The sequence below is a fragment of the Theropithecus gelada genome, chromosome 12, assembly GCF_003255815.1.
Source record: "Theropithecus gelada isolate Dixy chromosome 12, Tgel_1.0, whole genome shotgun sequence".
NCBI classification, from domain to species: Eukaryota; Metazoa; Chordata; class Mammalia; order Primates; family Cercopithecidae; genus Theropithecus; species Theropithecus gelada.
In genome coordinates this window covers 45,300,550-45,320,895 of record NC_037680.1, presented here as the reverse complement: position 1 = coordinate 45,320,895, position 20,346 = coordinate 45,300,550, and the positions used below count along the sequence as shown (strand labels likewise).

The following is a 20,346-nucleotide window of genomic DNA, read 5'->3' as shown; positions in this document are numbered from 1 at the left end:
TTGTGCCTCATTCCTGTCCTCGAGGAACACAGCAGGTGATTTTGATAGTGCTCTAGTTTCTTCCACTTCTGCAAGATAGTAACATAGTGTTCTATTAGGCCTCAAAAACAGTGTTAGAGAAGCTGGGGGTGTAGAAAAGAAGGAATATTTTTGTAAGCAGTAAAAACCTATTCTGAGGACCACCTGAATGTTCCTGCCCACTCATAATTGAAGTCAACTTTACAAGGTGAATACAAAGAAGAGGATATATTTCTTGCAAAAGATACGATTAAAGGTCAATATATATATTTGTTCCAGAAACCTTTATTTGAAGCCGATGAATGACTTGTTGTGGGCGAGCTCTTCGGGTGCTGTTAATACTTTCGGGTCACAGTGGAGACGCTGGTTGTTGTTCAGAAAAGGACTACGAATCCCAGAATGCCCTTTTCCCCCATTTTCCCCGCGAGAATCCAAGGGTGAGTTCAACCAATCCTGTCATGAAGAACCTGTGCTATCGGCCAATCAGAAGGCGAACGTGCGCCCGGAGGCGGGTGGCGGGAAGTGCACTAGGTTTGAAATTGGAAAGTTGGCGGGGCTGCGGGAGCGGAGTCTGGAGCTCGGCTGTTGGCTAGAGTGGGCGCGGATCTGGTGTGGGGAAGGCGAAGGGACTCAGGCCCGCCTGCGAAGGTGAGGGAGGTGGGCGCCGAGCTGGGCTCCTCGGCCCGCCTTTACGATAGGGGAAAGTGAGTTTGGAGGCGGAACGTGTGTATTTGCGGCGGCGTTTGTGAAATGCGCATCTTGTTGCTGTTTGGGCCTCACAGCCTAGTGGAGTGGGCAGCTGCGAACCCAAAGCGCTCTGGGTTTCACTGCAGGGATATCTTTGGTCCTCCTGGGAAGGTTTTAGCGTCGCAGAGTATTGGCGGGTCCAGGATTCTCCCAGGACCTCCTTTTACAGAGGATACTGAGGCCCGAGGTGACTTGCACACATCCTGGGCAGAACCTGCTCAACTCCCACCTTAGTCCCTATTTTACTGTTAACTTTTACTGTTCTGAGGTGGAGGAGAGAAACCGGGTAGAGGTGTGGGGTCTTATTCTATGGGAGGGTGCCGGCCACCTGGCGATACTGATGATCTCTGATCAGAAAGGGTTAGAGTTGGAAAAGGTGATTTAGAAGTCAACGGTTTTACTTGTGAGAAAATGGACCCAGGGTCATAGCGCGTGTAAGTGTCCTGTGCAGTTACACTTACCTACTAACAAGCTGCTAGAAGGTAAAGGTATCCTGAATTCTTGCTGCACCTTAACAACAGTTAAGCCCAGGTTGCTTGATCTACCCTTGAATACCTAGAATTAAAGATAAGTTGCTATTTTCTAACAAAGGACAAATTGCCAAAATACTGTATACCTGATTGGAATATGTGGCTGATTTTATTTCAGTAACTTAAAAAATGCAATGTGTATTCTGTTTTTAGCATTGTCCTACATAATGGTAGAGGATGAACTGGCACTGTTCGATAAAAGCATAAATGAATTTTGGAATAAATTCAAAAGTACGGACACCTCCTGTCAGATGGCGGGACTAAGAGATACCTACAAGGACTCCATCAAAGCATTTGCAGGTACCTAATGTTAACTTGTATCATGCTGTTTTTGCTGTTCTAGTTTATTTTTTAGCATCATTTCAGCTGAATTGAAAGTTCAATTTCTCTTTCAGAAAAGCTGTCTGTGAAATTAAAGGAAGAAGAACGAATGGTTGAGATGTTCCTGGAATATCAAAATCGTATGTGAAAAAGTATAAATCATGGGTTTTTTTAGATAATACGTCTTTATCATGAAATCTCATACAAGTAAGACAACATATTTTGTGTGCACAAGTGCGTATATGTTGTGTGTGTGTATATATACATGTTTATATATGTGTATATATACGTGTATATGTATACACACACACACACACACACACACATATATATACATGTGGTGGCTCATGCCTGTAATCCCAACACTTTGGGAGGCCAAGATGGGTGGATCCCTTGAGCTCAGGAGTTCAAGACCAGCCCAAGCAACATGGTGAAACCCCATCTCTACAAAAAATTTAAAAAAAAATATATATATATATATATATAGAGAGAGAGAGAGAGAGAGAGACATACACATACACACACAAAATACGTACACATTAACACATATACATGTGCTTATATATAGGAATAAACATTGACATACCATACAACTTAAGAAAGAACATCCTACGTTACACCTTCTTCTCCCACCTTCCACAACTAACCTATCAATATATTGTTTAGTATTATGGAGGTTTTTTGTTTTTTGAGACAGCGTCTCACTTTGTCAGCCAGGCTGGAGTGCAGTGGCATGATCTGGGCTCACTTCAGCCTCGACCTCCTGGGCTCAAGTGACACTCCCACTTGAGTGGTTGCTAAGTTGCTGGGACCACCGGTGCATGCCACCACGCCTGGTTAATTTTGTATTTTTTGTAGAGATGGGATTTCACCATGTTGTGTGGGCTGGTCTTAAACTCCTGGGCTCAAGCGGTCTGCCCACCTTGGCCTCCCAAAGTGCTGGGATTTCAGGTGTGAGCCACTGTGCCTGGCCTCTAGTATTGTGTTTTTGAATGTTATATAAATGGCATTCTCTTGTATGTCTTCTGTCCATTTTTTCACTCAGCACTATACTTGTGGGATTTGTCAGTGCCGAGGTTTAAATGCCAGTAATTTTTAAAAGATGAGTTTTCACGTTGGAAATCCCAGCCTGGGGATTGAAAAGCTGGAGTTCTCTCAGCTCTGTTAGTACTCTGTCAGTGTTTCTCTCCATAGTTTTACTCCTATTCTTGCCATCTTATTTCTACCACTCTCCAGGTTGTCCAGAGTGAATCAGCAGCTTTTACTGAGACCTGGCAGTTTTTACTGAGTCCTTACACACAGGACACAAACTTGTGTCCACAGTTCAAATTCCACTAGAGATACTCGGTTTAAAGGCATCATGTTTTAAACAATATTAGACTAGAATGTCCTTACATGGGGTATATGTTCTTTCATTTGCAAAATGGGTAGCCTTGACTTACCCACTTCACTTGCTGTGTGACCCATGAAGGTATTTGACTTTGTTACCCAAGTAGATTATTTGCTAGACTTTTACTTTACTCATGTTTACTATTTTTTTTTTTTTTTTTTTTTTGAGATGGAGTCTCACCCTGTTGCCCAGGCTGGAGTGCAGTGGCACGATCTCAGCTCACTGCAACCTCTGCCTCCTGGGTTCAATTGATTCTCCTGCCTCAGCCTCCCAAGTAGCTGGGACTACAGGCGTGCACCACCATGCGCGACTTTTTTGTATTTTTAGTAGAGATGGGGTTTCACCGTGTTAGCCAGGATGGTCTCAATCTCCTGACCTCAGGTGATCCGCCCACCTCGGCCTCCAAAAGTGCTGGGATTACAGGCATGAGCCACCGCACCCGGCCTACCCATGTTTACTTTCTAATCTGCCCTGAAGCTTCCATGCCCTTCACTGCTTCTCTCATTCCCTCTGTAACCATAAGCAAAAAGGAAAACCACTTTTGTTTGCATGTGTGTGAAAGAGTGATATTGAGTTTGAGTTCTTACCTCTTTGTAGGATCCCTAGGCATTAGAAAATTAAGTTTGGAAATGTCAGTTTTACTACTGTGAGTCTCAAAGTGTACTCTTAAAGATTATCTATAGTGTGAAGTTATGCTCTATATAGTCTAAAATCTAAAAGCGTTATCAATATTTTTCTTTTAAAAATCAGTTTATACTTGGCCTGTAATCCCAGGACTTTGGGAGGCTGAGGCGGGCGGATCACGAGGTCAGGAGATAGAGACCATCCTGGCTAACATGGTGAAACCACATCTCTACTAAAAATACAAAAAATTAGCCTGGCGTGGTGGCCGGTGCCTGTAGTCCCAGCTACTCAGGAGGCTGAGGCAGGAGAATGACATGAACTCAGGAGGCGGAGCTTGCAGTGAGCCCAGATTGTGCCACTGCACTTCAACCTGGGCGACAGAGCGAGACTCCATCTCAAAAAAAAAAAAAAAAATCAGTTTATACTTGAACAGAAATACAATTTACCCAAGTTTAATTAATTCAATGAACATACAACGGCTATTGCCCAGCAGTTAGGAGAAAACAGTGCATAAAGTATAATCTACTCACAATATTGTGGAGGATATAGATGGGGAAACCACAGTTAAAATATATTGTGCCAGGCTCAATGGCTTGAGCCAAAATAATCTCAGCATTTTGGGAGGCCGAGACAGGAGGATTGCCTGAGCCCAGGAGTTCAAGACCAGCCTGGGCAATATAGTGAGACCTTGTCTTTACAAACATTAAGGAAAAGTTAGCCAGGTGTGGTGGCGGACACCTGTAGTCCCAGCTACTCAGGAGGCTGAGGCAGGAGGATCTCTTGAGCCCAGGAGGTCAAGGTTGCAGTGAGCTGTGATGCCACTACATTCCAGCCTGGGCGACAGAGTGAGACCCTATCTCCAAAAAAAAAAAAAAAAAAAAAATTGTAATTGTTGTTATAATAATGTAATAGATGCTGTGTGAGGATGAGGATGGAATCTGGAGGGTTTGATTCTTCCAGTGAGGATTGCAGGATATTTAATAGCTAACCATTATCTTGTATACCACGTGCCAGGCCCTGTTCTAAGCTCTTTGCATATATTGACTCATGGATCCTCACAACAACCCTAAGAGGTATAGATATACCTTACATGTTAGACTTTTATACCTTACATGTTAGACTTTTATGACAAAATAAGCACAGAGAGGTTAAGCAGCTTGCTCAAGGTTAGATAGCTGATAATGAAGAGAAATATGATTTGAACCTACAATCTGATTATACCACGCTACTTTGGAGGAGATCACATACAGAAGAGTTAGGGATGTTTAACAGAGTCAACACTACATTCTAGGAAGAGGAAACAGCACATGGAATGTGGCAGGAACACGAGAGTTTGTTAGGTTCTGGGATGACTAGATACACTGTGGATGGGGAGTGGCGGAGAAGTGGCTGGTAGAACTGGTTGGCCAGATGGTGGACATTCCATGTTGGGCAAAGGGGGTTAGACTGTTTTTCAGGAGATAAAGAGTTGCTGCAGGATTTCAACCTGGAAAATGATACTGGATTTTTATTTCAGAAGAAGCAATCTAGTAATCATGCACAATAAACAGGAGGGGAGTAAGACTGTTGTCCATAAAGAGACCAGTTAAAGGAAAAACTTAGTGTAATAGTACAGGCACATAATGAGTATGGCTTGGACCAGTGACAGGTCTGAGGACTTAGACTCAAGACTGTTGGCCTGAAGGTGAGAGTATGTTGTGGTCTAGGATGATTCTTTCTGACATGGAGTATGAATCAGTGGTGATGCATTTACTAAGTGAGGGGTTGAAAGAGAGGAGGAGCATGTTTTTATAGGTGGGAAGGAAACATACATGGGTTCAGTTTTAAATGTGTTGGGTGAATATGTTGAGTTTATTGTGCAGCAAGTCTTCAGGTGGCGATATCTGGTAGGCAATGGATATATTCATCTGGAAGCCAGCCAGGAAAGCGGTCTTTGCTGAAGATGGGATTTGTGAGTCTTTAATGAATTTGGGGAGTTGAAGCTATGGAAGAATATGTAGAGTGGAAGAAGGTAGCCTTGGTTAGTAATAATATTTATTTACTCATTACTGTATGCCAGATACTATGCTAAATGTCTTACATTGACCATCTCCTTCAGTCCTCATGACAGTTGTCCAGGGTTGGTATTATTTATTATTATTATTCCTACTGTACTGATATTACAGTCCCAGAGAGATTATGATTTGATCATCAGGTTAACTCCAGAAGCCTCACTCATCTTGAAAGCCTTACGTTTTCTCTACAGTTTGAGAGAGGGGTAAATGGAAGGGACCAGTAAAGATAGACTTAGTAATTGGAGAACAGAGGAAGTAAGAGAGAAGGTCACTGAAACTAAAAGAGGAGAGAAGCAAGAAAGGGTGTTGTCAACACTGGAAGTCACACGTAGATCCAGTAAGGTAAAGACTGAGATAGATATTATTTTGGGAATAAGAAAGGTGGAGGGAATCTGTTCACTGGCTAAATACTTGTTGAGCTACTGCTCTATACCAGGTAATCTTCTAGGAAGATACTGCAGAGAACAAAATAGCCTAAAGTTCTGGAGCCATAAATTCTAATTATCACAAGAAGGAAGATCATCTGTTGAAGGTGAGAGTCATTTACTATGGGTTGGCTTTTAAGTTATTATAAACCCTGAAGTCTGTCTAAGACAGAGATTATCCCTGTTTTACAGATGAGGAAATTGAAGCTCACTGAGGTTAAGAAACTTGCCTAAGGTCTGGGGGTAGATAGAGGATCTAAGATTGCAACCATAGTGTCTGTGCTCTTTCCATTGTACCATACTGACCTGCATTGGAGTGAAAACGCAAGGAAGGGTTCCTCTGGCGAGTAGGAGTGAAAGTTTGAAATGTTGGTCCTGGGAATAAGACAACCAAGTGTGTACACATGCAATAATAGTCACACAGCAGGCCGGGCGCGGTAGCTCACGCCTGTAATTCCAGCACTATGAGAGGCCAAAGCGGGTGAATCACAAGGTCAAAAGATCAGGACCATCCTGGCCAACATGGTGAAACCCCGTCTCTACTAAAAATACAAAGATTAGGGATAGTGGTGCGCGCCTGTAGTTCCAGCTACTCGGGAGGCTTAGGCAGGAGAATAGCTTGAACCTGGGAGGCGGAGGTTACAGTGAGCCAAGATCATGGCACTACACTGCAGCCTGGAGACAAAGTGAGACTCTGTCTCAAAAAAAATTGTCACACAGCATCAAGGGCGCCAAATTCACACAGTTCTTCAAATGTTATAATGAAAACACTCTCATATGTAGTATTTATGTGTCCCTACTTTAAAAGTTTTTGTGTTATTATTACTGAATTCTCTAACCCCAGGGAATGGGGTAGCCACTGTTATCCCTATTTTACAATTGAGGAAAAGAGTTTCAGAAGTTGTGATTTTGACGGAGGTCCTTGAGTAACAACTGACGAGCTGGATCAGAATTGAGAACTTTGACTTTCAATCTGGATTTCTTGTATAGTACAATTCTACCTAATTCTTATCTTTAAAGAGTAGCATTTTTCTTTCTAGTAAGATGTTTATTTTTAAATTATACTTGACTTAATATATGATCATGTTCATATTCTTAGAACATACAGAAAAGTAAACAAAATTTTAACCTGTAATGTTGAGAACCACATTTAACAAAATGACTTTCTAGCTTTTATTTTTCATGAGCTATGTAGACTTTTAACATAATTATATTCATGGTATCTATATAACTATCTTTTTTTCCCAACTTTGAGAGTATTTTCCCATTCCTATTTTTTTGAAAATACATTCCATTTTATTGATATACCATGTTTTAAAAATCATTTACTTGTTAGCCATTGAAGATGTTTTCAGTTTTTCATTATAAATTCTGAAAAAGAATTTTTTAATATAAATATTTGCATATAGCCTATTTTCCTAGGGTAACTTTGTAAAAATGAAATTGCTGGGTCAAAGGAGGTGACTACTCTTAAGGCTCTTTTATTTTACAATGTCAAAAATATTTTCTAGAAGGACCTTAGCATTTTGCATTCCTCTCAACATTTGTTGTTATTTTTGTAAACATTGTTGTAATAAATGAAAATTGAAATCTTACTGCTTTACTTGCATTTCTGTGATTAATCTGAGGTTAAATTATCTTCCATATTTAGTAACCATCTGCATTCTGTGTTTCATCTGTTTATGCCTTTGTCTGTTTTTTTTCTTAGGAATTTGTATTTGTGTCTTCCTCTTGAGATTAAAATGGTAGCCCATTGTTGGGAGAGGATAGTTTAATGAGCAAAGCATTGTCTTTGAAGTCAAGACCTGAGTTTGAATGCAGTCTATTTATTTTTGAGACGGAGTCTCGCCCTGTCACCAGGCTGGAGCAGTGGCGCGATCTCAGCTCACTGCAACCTCTGACTCCCTGGTTCAAGCTATTCTCCTGCCTCAGCCTCCTGAGTGGCTGGGATTACAGGCACACATCACCACACCCAGCTAATTTTTGTATATTTAGCAGAGACGGGGTTTCACCATGTTAGCCAGGATGGTCTCGATCTCCTGACCTCGTGATCTGCCCGCCTCGGCCTCCCAAAGTGCTGGGATTACAGGCGTGAGCCACCGTGCCTGGCCCTTATTATTTCATCCTAACAAATACAGCTTTGGGCAAGTTACTGAACTGCTGAGTCTTTTTCCTCTTCTTTTAAAAAAGTAGTAAAAGACTAAAGAATTTACTTTGGATTTCAGCACTGTTTAGAGAATAATCTACCTCTTGAACATTGATTTGATATTTCATTTATCATATTAACTTCCTAAAAATGCCAACATTTGTTTGGCATGTCTTTTATAATATTTAGAAGCATAAAATATCTCTTCATATATCCAGATCAAATATGTGTCTCAGACAAGCTTTGCAGTTCTTTTCAAACAGAGGCTACATATTTCTTGATCTAGGTTGATTCTGAATTTTCTGTTTGTTACCTCTGTAAACGAGAATTCCCTGTTGCCTGAGGAATGCTTGTCTTGAGAGATGTTGTTCAAGCACTGAGAATTCCATGCTCACTTCGATTTGGGAAACAGATCATAGTGTATTTCTCTTTTGAAGATTTATGGTATTTAAGGTCTTCATAAATTTGGTGGTGGACTAACTTGTTTAACTTTGAGAACAAAATTACTCATCCGTGGAGCACATATTTACTTGTAATTAAAATACTGGAATTAAATGACTGTGTAGATAGTTTAGTTTATTTGATACAGTTCTAGACCACTGGTATTACTAACTGACATTTGATTTTAAAGTGTTTAGATTTCATTTAAGTATTAGTAAAACTAAATCTTTAACTCAAAAATTCAAAAACACATTATAAAGCACCCTTGAGCTCTACTGGCTCTGGTTATTTGACCTTGGTAACCTCTGCCCTAGAGCTCTTAGGCTTTTTGTGCCTTCCTGCCTTATTTAGTCCCCTGATGGACACTTTGGGGACACTGTCTCTGGGCAGTGGGCCCCAAGTAGCAGCAGTTGTATCTTTCTTCCGACAAACAGAGGAAGAAGTGGCCGTGCCAGGGTTATTTTCCCAGCAGAGAAGTCTGGCCAGGTTTATGCACAGGCATTATTGTTTTTATTTTGAGCATGTGCAGAAGAAAGGGGTGGGTAGTTGCAGAAGCTGAGTGTTTAAAAGGGCTAGGGCAAGAAGAACTTGTACAGATAGTGACAGGGACATGGGGAAGGCAGGGAGGGTAGAGGGATTAAAGCCAAGAAGGAGTAATGAGGTGCTGGCCAATATGTGAGACAGATGTAAAAGGCCAGTATTTTGGTACATGGATACCTTGTTGAATTGCACTTGCCTTTATTGCACTTTACAGATATTGCAATTTTTACAAATTAAAGGTTAATGGCAACCATGTGTCAAGCAAGTCTATGGGCATCGTTTTTCCATCAGCATGTGCTGACTTCATGTCTATCACATATTGGTAATTCTCACAAGATTTCAAACTTATCATTATTATATTTCTTGTGGTGCTCTATAATCAGTGATCTTTTACATTACTGTTGTAATTGTTTTAAGTGCCATGAATGACACCCATATAAGATGATGAACTTAATGGATAAATGTTGAGTGACTTCTGACTGCTTCACCGACCAGCTATTCCTGTCATTCTTCCTCTCCTTGGGCCTCCCTAGTCCCTGAGACACAGCAGTATTGAAATTAGGCCAATTGATAACCCTATAGTGACCTCTAAGTGTTCAACTGAGAGAAGGAGTCATAGGTCTCTCACTTTAAAGCAAAAGCTAGAAATGATTAAGCTTAGTGGGAAAGTGTGTTAGAAGCTGAGAAAGGCCGAAAGCTTGGCCTCTTGCGCCAGTTAGCAAAAGTGCTAATTCAGTGAACACATGAATGATAAGAGAGAAACAGCCTTATTGTTAATGTAGAGAAAGTTTTAGTGGCCTGAATAGAAGAGCAAACAAACCACAACATTCACTTAAGCAAAAGCCTAATCCAGGGTGAGATTCTAGCCCTCTTCAATTCTATGAAGACTTGAGAAAGATGAGGAAGTTTCAGAAGAAAAGTCTGAAGCTAGCAGAAGTTGGTTCATGAGATTTAAGGAAAGCAGCTGCCTCCATAACATAAAAGTGCAAGATGAAAGCAGCAGTGCTAATGTAGAAGCTACAGCAAATTATCTAGCTAAGATCATTGAATGAACAGATCATTAAAGAACAGATTCTTGATGTAGATGAAACAGTTTTCTATTGGAAGAAGATGCCATCTAAGACTTTCATAGCTAGAGAGAAGTCAACACCTGGCTTTGAAGCTTCAAAGGACAGGCTGACTGTTTTTAGGGACTAATGCAACTGGTGACTGTAAGTTAAAGTCAGTGCTCACTTGCCATTCCCCAAATCCTAGGGCCCTTAAGAATTGTACTAAATCTACTCTGCCTATGTTCTATAAATGGAACAGCAAAGCCTGGATGACAGCACATGTGTATATAGCATAGTTTACTGAATATTTTAGGCCCACTGTTGAGAACTTCTGCTCAGGAAAAAAGATGCCTTTCAAAATATTCCTGCTTATTAACAATACATCTGATCACCCGAGAGTGCTGATGGAAATTAATGTTGTTTTCATGCCTGCTAAGACAACATCCGTTCTGCAGCCCATGGATCAAGGGGTAATTTTGACTTTCTTGTCTCATTATTTAAGAAATAAGGCTATAGCTACCACAAATAGTGATTTCCTCTGATGGATCTGGGCAAAATAAATTGAAAACCTTCCAGAGAAAGGATTCACCATTCTAGATGCCATAAAACATTCATGATTCACAGGAAGAGGTCAAAATATCAACATGAACAAGAACGTGGAAGAAGTTGATTTTAACCCTCATGGATGACTTTGAGAGGTTCAAGACTTCAATGGAGAAAGTAACTACAGATGTGGTGGAAATCACAAGAGATCTAGATTTAGAAGTGGAGCCTGAAGATGTGACCGAATTGCTGCCATCTCATGATAAAACTTGAGTGGATAAGGAGTTGCTTCTTATGGATGAGCAAAGAAAGTGGTATTATGGAATGGAATCCACTCCTGGTGAAGATGCTGTGAACATTGTTTAACTGACGACAAAGGATTTAGACTATTACGTAAACTTAGTTGATAAAGTAGCAGCAAGGTTTGAGAAGACTGACTCCCATTTTGAAAGAAGTTCTACCAGGGGTAAATGCTGTCAAACACCATTGTATGCTGCAGAGAAATCTTTCATGAAAGAGTTGATTGATGCAGCAAACTTTGTTGTTATCCTATTGTAATAAATTGCCACAGCCACCCCAGCCTTCAGCAACTACCACCCTGATCAGTCAGCAGCCATCAACATCAAGGCAAGACCCTCCCCCTGCAAAATTTAGGGCCTACTGAAGGCTCAGATGATTATTAGCATTTTTTAGCAATAAAATATTTTTAATTAAGATATGTACATTGGTTTTTTAGCCATAATGCTATTGCACGCCTAATAGACTACAATATAGTGTAAAATAACTTTTCTATGTACTGGGAAACCAAAACATTTGTGTGACTTGCTTTATTGCAATATTCGCTTTATCACAGTGATCTGGAATAGAACTTGCAATATCGCCAAGGTATGCCAGTACTTAAAAATAGCACAGAATAGCAAAAACTAATAAAACCAATAAAAACAAAGTGCAAAAACGAATATTACAGCTATTAATATTAGTATAAACATCTATTCTTACCTATGTATTAATCACTGGTGTTATGTACAAAAACTATTGATTTTTTTGGTGTGTAGTACCACAAATTCTGATAGGTTTTCACTAGATTTTTCTGAGTATTCTAGATAGATGTCTATTGTCTACATATAATGAAAAATAGTTCTTTTTTTTCCCTTATAGTTTTACCAGCTAAATATCTTGTCTTGGCCAGAAACTTCTAGGGAAATATTAAATAATAGTGCTAACTGGCATCTATTTTATTCCTTTTGGAAATGCCAAATATATATTATGAGATTTGAAAGGTTTTTTGATTTGTTTCTATCATGTTAAATGTCCTTCCATTTATAGTTTAAGAATCAGTGTCAGGAGTAGATGCTGAATTCACATGAAATGTTCCTTCAATTTTTATTCATGTGATAGATTTTCCTAATATTACACCTTCACTATATAAAATCCTTAGAATAAACTATATTTGCTCTTGGTGGACTATTTTTAATGTAAGTTAATATTTTGTTGAGCATCTTTGCACCTATGTTTTTAAGTGAGATTAGTTTATATAGTTGTGGGTAGAGGGCCAGTGCTATCTTTAATTTTTTGTTTTAGCTTTAGAATTATGCTTACATTGTAAGCTTTGCCTGCCCACCTGTCTTCCTTCACTTATTTCTGTCTTTTGGTATGTTCCAGAATAATTTATATAGCATTAGAGTGAGCCTTTTCCTCAAAGCACTATGTAAAGCCATCTTCTAGAGTTTGGTTGTTGGCCAGGCGTGGTGGCTAGCCCTGGTAATCCCAGCACTTTGAGAGGCTGAGGTAGGAGGATTGCTTGAGCCTAAGAGTTTGAGACTAGCCTGGGCAACATAGTGAGACAAAACAATTTAAAAATCAGCCAGGCGTGATGTGGCATGTGCCTGTAGTCCCAGGTACTCAGGGGGCTAAGGTGGGAGGCTGCAAGGAGTAGTGATTGTGCCACTGCGTTCCAACCTGGGCAACAGTGAGACCGTGTTTCAAAAAAATATAAAAATAAAAATAGAGTTTGGTTATCTTTGTTGGTGGTTTTTATTTCTGTACTTATTGGGAGTGGGGAGCTGCAAAGGTCATGATCTTTTGATTTTCTGTTTCTTGGTTTAATTTGGTATTCTCATTTTAAGAAGCTTTTCTATCTCACTTTTTTTAAAGATGAGTAGGAAAAAATAGATTAGGATTTTTTTTCTTTTTTGTCTTTTATAAATTTTGAATCATTAGAAAATGCTTAGCAGTCGAAACGTTCTTTATTGATCTTTATGAAAGTTAGTAAACTTTGGCCTTTTCTTAGATACATGTCAGAGAGCAAAGCATATTCTAGCTAATACCTTGTGCTTCTTACAGAGATCAGCAGGCAAAATAAGTTCATTCAAGAAAAAAAGGATAACTTGTTAAAATTGATTGCTGAAGTAAAAGGCAAAAAGCAGGAATTGGAAGTACTGACTGCAAATATCCAGGATCTTAAGGAAGAATATTCTAGGAAGAAGGAAAGTAAGTTTCCTGTTGTAAACATACTGATCTAAAATGGAAAGTGGTGACGGTTCACCATTATTAAGTACATCTTGCCTGTTCAAATTCATTGCTAAAAATGGATTACAGTACCTCAGGGCATAACCAGCCACTCATCTCTGCAAGATGTCATTAAAGTTAGCTAACTGGGTTTTATTTCCTTAACTTAAAGGGCCTTCTCTTGTGATTTTTAATATAATCAGTAATAATGAAATTGATATGAGGTTTTATTTATTTATTTTTATTTTTATTTTTCCTGAGACAGAGTTTCACTCTTGTTGCCCAGGCTGGAGTGCAATGGCACGATCTTGACTCAGTGCGACCTCCACCTCCCAGGTTCAAGCAATTCTCCTGCCAAAGCCTCCAGAGTAGCTGGGATTACAGGCACCTGCCACCACGCCTGGCTAATTTTTGTATTTTTAGTAGAGACAGGGTTTTCACCATGTTGGCCAGGTTGGTCTTGTACTCCTGACCTCAGGTGATCCACCTGCCTCAGCCTCCCAAAGTGCTGGGATTACAGGCGTGAGCCACCATACCCGGCTGATAAAAGGTTTTAATTAAGCAGAGTGAGAAGTGGTGTCCCTAAATAAAATTTGCTTTGGACAAGCCATAGTGTACTTTATGCAACAAATATTTATTGACCATACATTCTCTGCTAGGTAATATTAAGTGCTCTTTTTATGCTGCAAAATCTCTTTTGTATAAAGAACTTTCATATTCAGATGAATGCATCTTTTAGAAAGGAGCCTTGTTTGCTCACAAACTAGGTAATCTATTCTTCAAATCTTCTGAAAATAGCAAAGTTTGTTTTGTTAATGCTTTTTCATGTGGAGTTCTTAACCAAGTCTAAATTGTGAAATTATTTTTCTCATTACTTAGGGACTATTGTGCTACTTTAAAGTATACTTAGGGACTATTGTACTAACTTAAAAAAAAAAGAAAAAGAAAAAACTTTTTTTTTCATGAAATAAGGCTGACCTCTTATAAGAAATAGTTACACTTAAAGGAATAGAACATTTTCCCATGAAGCAATTGGTTATCTAGAAAAAGCACAATAGTATAAATGAAGTCTGTTTATTTCTATGCCAGCCATACGAATCCCTGGCCTATTTATTTATGCTACTACATAATAAAGAAAGACAAGGCTTATTCTTCTCACTATCTGTATACATTTTCTTGGGCAGTTTTTCCTTCCAACTTGAATGAACAAAAACTTCTTTTAGCTAACTGGTAGATATAGAAACAATAAATGAAAGCAGATTTATAGGCTTGGCATCATTTTATAGTCGATTTTAAGTTTAAAAAATTAACTCAGCATTAATTTACTATTTAAAACATTTAATATGTGTGTGTTTTTTAATCACAGCTATTTCTACTGCTAATAAAGCGAATGCAGAGAGGTTGAAAAGGCTGCAGAAATCTGCAGACTTGTATAAAGATCGACTTGGACTAGAAATTCGAAAAATTTATGGTAAGTTTGTTAATATAAATAAAACACAGGAGATTAGAAAAGTACGTCTTTTCTTAAATAGAGGAGAATTTAAAAAATATTTTCAACTAAAATGATGACATTAACTTTTTAGAAAATAGGAAAAAATTACAATTTTTAAATTATTCTAACATAGTTACTGATGCTCTAGTTATTTATCATTCAGTATTTTAATAAATGTATTTTTGGCAGGATTGTCAACATGCAAATAATTTTTGTTGTTCCTATCAACATTGTATTATGAGCATTTCCTCAGTTGCTATAGCCTTCATAATGGTAATTTTTAAATAGTGGTATAATAATTCATTCTATTCATATAGCATAGTTTATTCAACCATTTATCTATTGTTTAACACATATTTTGCTTCTACCAACATTTGGAATCTGCCAGTTTTTCCAGTTTTAGAAATACAGGTATCCCCCCTTATTCACGGTTTCTGTTACCTATGTTCAGCCATGGTCTGACAATATTAAATGGATGAGTATAGTACAATAAGATATTTTGAGAGGGAGAGAAGCCACATTCAGATAACTATAACTTTTATTATAGTATGTTGTTCTAATTGTTCTATTTTATTATTAGTTGTTATTAATCTCTTCCTGTGCCTAATTTACAACTTAAACTTTATCATAGGTACGTATGTATAGGAAAAAACATAGTATGGACAGTCCCTGACTTACGATAGTTCAACTTACAATTTTTTGACTTTATAATCAGTGTATCAGGGTGGTAAGTGCATTTTTGCCCTACAAGGTTTTTGACTTTTGATGTGTTTATTGGCACATAATGCCATTGTAAGTCAAGGAGCATCTGTTTACATAGGGTTTGGTACTATCTGTGGTTTCAGGCATCTGTTGAGGGTCTTGGAATGTATTTCTCCCTGGTGGGTAAAGGGGGACTATTGTAAACCGGTGAGCATTGACTTTCCTGTTTTCTTTGTATGGTTTTTCATAGTATTGTTTCCCAGAGAGGAATTGCTAGGCTAAAACACATGAATATTTTGATGCCTGTTGCATGTATATCACATGTACATCGCTAATGTATGCCAATGTCTGTTGTGTCTGGGCTTCCCAAGATCACTCTTAGCTTTGGTGATTCACTAGAAGGAATTAGCATATAGTCATATTCATGGCTAAGATTTACTGCAGCAAAAGGATACAGAACAGAATCAGCAAAGAAACAATAGCACATGGAGCAAAGTCTACGGGAAACCTGGCACAAGCTTTCAAGAGTCCTAACCCAGTACAGTCAAACAGGATGTGCGAATTCCTTCAGCATCAAATTGCGACAACACATGTGAAGTGTTGTCTACCAGGAAGCTCATTAGAGGCTCTGGAAGCTTGTACTTGGTTCTCCTTGGACTGTACCCCATGTACCATTTCCCTTTGCTGATTTTGTTATATCCTTTTGCTGTAATAAACCATAGCCCTGAGTATGGCCATATGCTGCTGAGTGAATCCTGTGAGTTCTCCTAGTGAATCATAAAAAAGACCACAGCTGCCAAGTTCATTCCATTTTATGGCTGAACAATGTTCCATTGTATGTATATACTATATCCATTCATCTGTTGGTGGACACTGGGTTATTTCCACTTTTGGGCTACTATGAATAATGCTGCTATGAACATTGGCATACAGTTATCTACTTGACTCTGTTTTCAATTCTTTTGGATATATACTTAGGAGTGGAATTGCTGGGTCATATTGTAATTCTATATTTAAACTTTTTGAGGATCTGCCAAAGTGTTTTTCACAGTGACTGTACCATTTTACATTTCTACCAGCAATGTACTAGGGTTCCAGTTTCTCCACATCCTCACCAACACGGTTATTTTCCATTTATTTATTTGCCATCCTACTGGGTATGAAATGGTATCTCATTGTAGTTTCGGCTTGCATTTACATAATGACTAATGATGTTGAACATCTTTTCAGGTACTTAATGGGCATTTTTATATATTCTTTGGAGAAATGTTCTTTCAGGTGTTTTGCCCATTGTTGAATTGGGTGGCTTTTAGTTGTAGGAGTTTTAAATACATTCTGTGTATTCAACCTTTATCAGATAAATGATTTGCAAATATTTTCTCCCATTCTTTAGGTTGTCTTTTCCTTCTCTTGATAGTGTTCTTTGAAGGACAAAAGTTTTTAATTTTAACAAAGTCCAATTTATCTAGCTTTTCTTTTGTTGACTGTATTTTTGACGTCATATTGAAACTATAATATATTTTAAAATGAATTTGTAACTTCTGCATTTGGAAATGTTGGTTACGTGACTGTACATGCTTAGCAGTGCAGATATTGATTCAAGATGGAGTAAGAAAGGGTATCGCTATTGAAAGCTTTGACACACTAAATAGTTCAATCTCTTTTCAGGTGAGAAATTGCAGTTTATATTCACTAATATTGACCCTAAGAATCCTGAGAGCCCATTTATGTTTTCCCTGCATCTAAATGAAGCAAGGGACTATGAAGGTATGTACTAATATCTCCTAACTGGTATTTAAGATTGGCATTCCAAAATATTATTTCAATCAGAATATAAAGTAATATGGAGGAAAGCAATAGCTCCAGACTCTATTGCTTCCTTTTTCAGTCTTGCTTCTTGGGTTATAGTCTTCTAAAGGAAGTGAATATACTCTTGATTTATAGATATTGTCTAGGATCCTTAATAAGTAGCATCTGTTCAGGATGGCACAGTGCCAGAGTGTCTGAAAAATCTAAAAATCACTGCATTCATGTGCAAATATGAATTTTCCTTTTAGATAACTTTTTTAAAAACTGAAGCTTTAAAGAATATGGCTGCTTAAATGTGAATATTAGAACTTATCCAAGTAGATCATTTTAAAGTCACATGTAAAATCACCAGAATTTAACAATTTATTTTCCCAAAAATACATTTTTGAAAAACTATTTCATCCTGCAAATCTCACCCATTGATAATAAAGGTTAGTTACTGATTCTGCAGCTGGCCAAAAGGCCTTTGATTTATAAGGAATATATATCTTTGATAATAATGTGAACAAGAAGGGAATAGAAATATGTTTATCTCTTGTTTATTCTTCTAATGCCCCTGTACAAGTAATCCTTAATTTATTGGAATTCATAAAAATGGTTCTCAGCTCATTACACCTGTGCTGTCATCTTAAAGCCTTTGTAGCTGACAGACACTCAGGTGAACTGCTGAGCTAGCACAGCCCTGTGCCCTGGTGGCTCAGTTCCTGTTCCTAGGGAATTTATATTTTGAGAATCTGATTCATATACAGATGTTTGGGTTTTTTTCTCTCTAGATAAATATCTTCCAATCTAATTAGTGCTAGATTTTAAAAAGCAAGCCCCAAAAACCTCTTATCTAGCTTTTCAATTTTCTCTAAATTGGATATTCTCTTATGGTATAATCTGATAGTACATGACAGTATATTACAATAGAATATACAGGATACATTTTGGACCGGATGCCCTTTGCTGTTGTTTCTCTGCTGTGGTCATGGGCCTTGTTTCCTAAGCAGTCTGTACCCGAGAGCTGGAAATCTGATAATGGGTGAATTTCTTTTCCTTTGACCACTTTCACTGGAGACTTGTCCCAGTGTACCAGCTGGTACAACTACATACAAGAATAATACTGTTATTTGTGACTTTGAGTCTCATTTGATTAATAGCCCCTGTAAATACCACTCTTGGAATAGCAACCACATTTTCTAATGCCTGCCATTTCACTTGGAAAATTCTAGATATTTCTTTCATAATTGTAAATTATTAAGGCTAGGCACTGAAAATTGTTCTTTTTTCAGGCTGGGCATGGTGGCTCACGCCTGTAATTCCAGCACTTTGGGAGGCAAAGGCGGGCGGATCACTTGAGGTCAGGAGTTCAAGACCAGCCTGGGCAGCATGGCGAAACCCTGGCTCTGCTAAAAATATATAAGTTAGCTGCACATACATGTTACCTGTAATCCCAGCTACTCAGAAAGCTGAGGCAAGAAAATTGCTTGAACCCAGGAGACGGAGGTTGCAGTGAGCTGAGATCGCACCACTGCACTTCCAGGCTTGGTGACAAATCAAGACTCTGTCTCAAAAAAAAAAAAAAAAATTGTTCTTTTTTTTTTTTTTTCAAATCCAGTGGTCAGAAATGAAAAGTCAGTCAGACCAAAGTTTTGCAGATAAAAATGACTTAACAGTTTTTAAAAAAAGTTTAAATAGTTAAAATATATAGGTTTAAGATGATGGGCAGGGTCATTCTGCATCACTAAACTCTCAATCCTTGAGTGCCATCTGTTTAAATTTAAAGCAAGATTATAGTACTTCAGATTTGAATATTTAGAGATTAAATGAAGGAAAGATCCAAAAGATAGTTGGCATGTGAAAATCAAGTGTATCCTTTTTTGCTCAAAGAATTTCATTAAGATGGAATTGACATTCAAACCAGATGAGAGCATCTAAATTAGAAACACTTCTCTGCCATAAAAAATCTATTCTAATTGTCTTTGATTTTTTTTTTTTCCCCTAGTGTCAGATAGTGCCCCTCATCTTGAGGGCCTAGCAGAATTTCAAGAGAATGTAAGGAAGACCAACAATTTTTCAGCTTTTCTTGCCAATGTTCGGAAAGCTTTTACTGCCACGGTTTATAATTAAGGTACAAATAGTGTATATAAAAATGGTTTATTTTTCTTGTCTATTTTGTGTCTCTTTTTAAAAGAATTCTCATTATCTGCTGTCTGCCTGTAATTCTTTGGTATTTTTGTAACATTCTGTGTGGCATACTTCTTTCAATCACAGTAGTCCATCCTTATCTGCAGTTTTGCTTTTTACAGTTCTAGTTACCCACAGTCAACTGTAGTCCAAAAATATTAAATGGGTAGAATGCAGTACAAGACATTTTGAGGGAAAGAAACATTTCATATACATAACTTTTATTACTGTATGTTGTTATAATTGTTCTATTTTATTACTTATTGTTGTTAACCTCTTACTATGCCTAATTTGTAAATAAAGCTTTATCATAGATATTTATGTATGGGGAAAAAGCAGTCTATATCGGATTTAGCACTACCTAAGGTTTCAGACATCTACTGGGAGTCTTTTAACATCCCCCACGGGTAAGGGAGAACTACTGTATTTTAATTAAAATCTTAGGGAAACATATAAAGTAAAATATGTTCTTTTAATAATGAAAGATAATTAGTTTACTACTTTTTTTTTTTTTTCTGTAAATGTCAGGCATGAGTAACTTAGGCTAGCACTGGGAATGGAAATTTGTTCAGCCTGCACTGGGTTTCAGTGGTCTCCAAGCTTTTGTACCACTTAATATGGACTCTCAATATTAAAAAAATTAAAAGGACGGGTCCAACCTAAGTTTGACAGTTTTTAACATGTACTGGGCAAAATAAACTCTACTATCTTACTATCAACCTAATGTCAAAAAAGAAAGAATATTTTTACCTTACACCAAGAGAGATCTATAATTAGAATAAAGGACGATCCTTCACATCAGAAGAAAGTTGGCAGCATTTTACTAGGATATAGTTTT

The 20,346-nt window shown here is 37.9% G+C and overlaps 1 protein-coding gene across 1 annotated transcript; it reads left to right on the top strand.

Moving 5' to 3' along the window:
- The first annotated feature begins 538 nt into the window (after window positions 1-538).
- SPC25 (SPC25, NDC80 kinetochore complex component) lies at window positions 539-19,496 on the top strand. The gene is made up of 7 exons (XM_025404624.1): window positions 539-666; window positions 1,449-1,595; window positions 1,691-1,756; window positions 13,172-13,318; window positions 14,703-14,807; window positions 17,199-17,297; window positions 19,327-19,496. Exons 2-7 carry the CDS (start codon window positions 1,463-1,465, stop codon window positions 19,449-19,451), a joined length of 675 nt encoding a protein of 224 aa, XP_025260409.1. The 5' UTR covers window positions 539-666; window positions 1,449-1,462; the 3' UTR covers window positions 19,452-19,496.
- The last annotated feature ends 850 nt before the right edge of the window (window positions 19,497-20,346 follow it).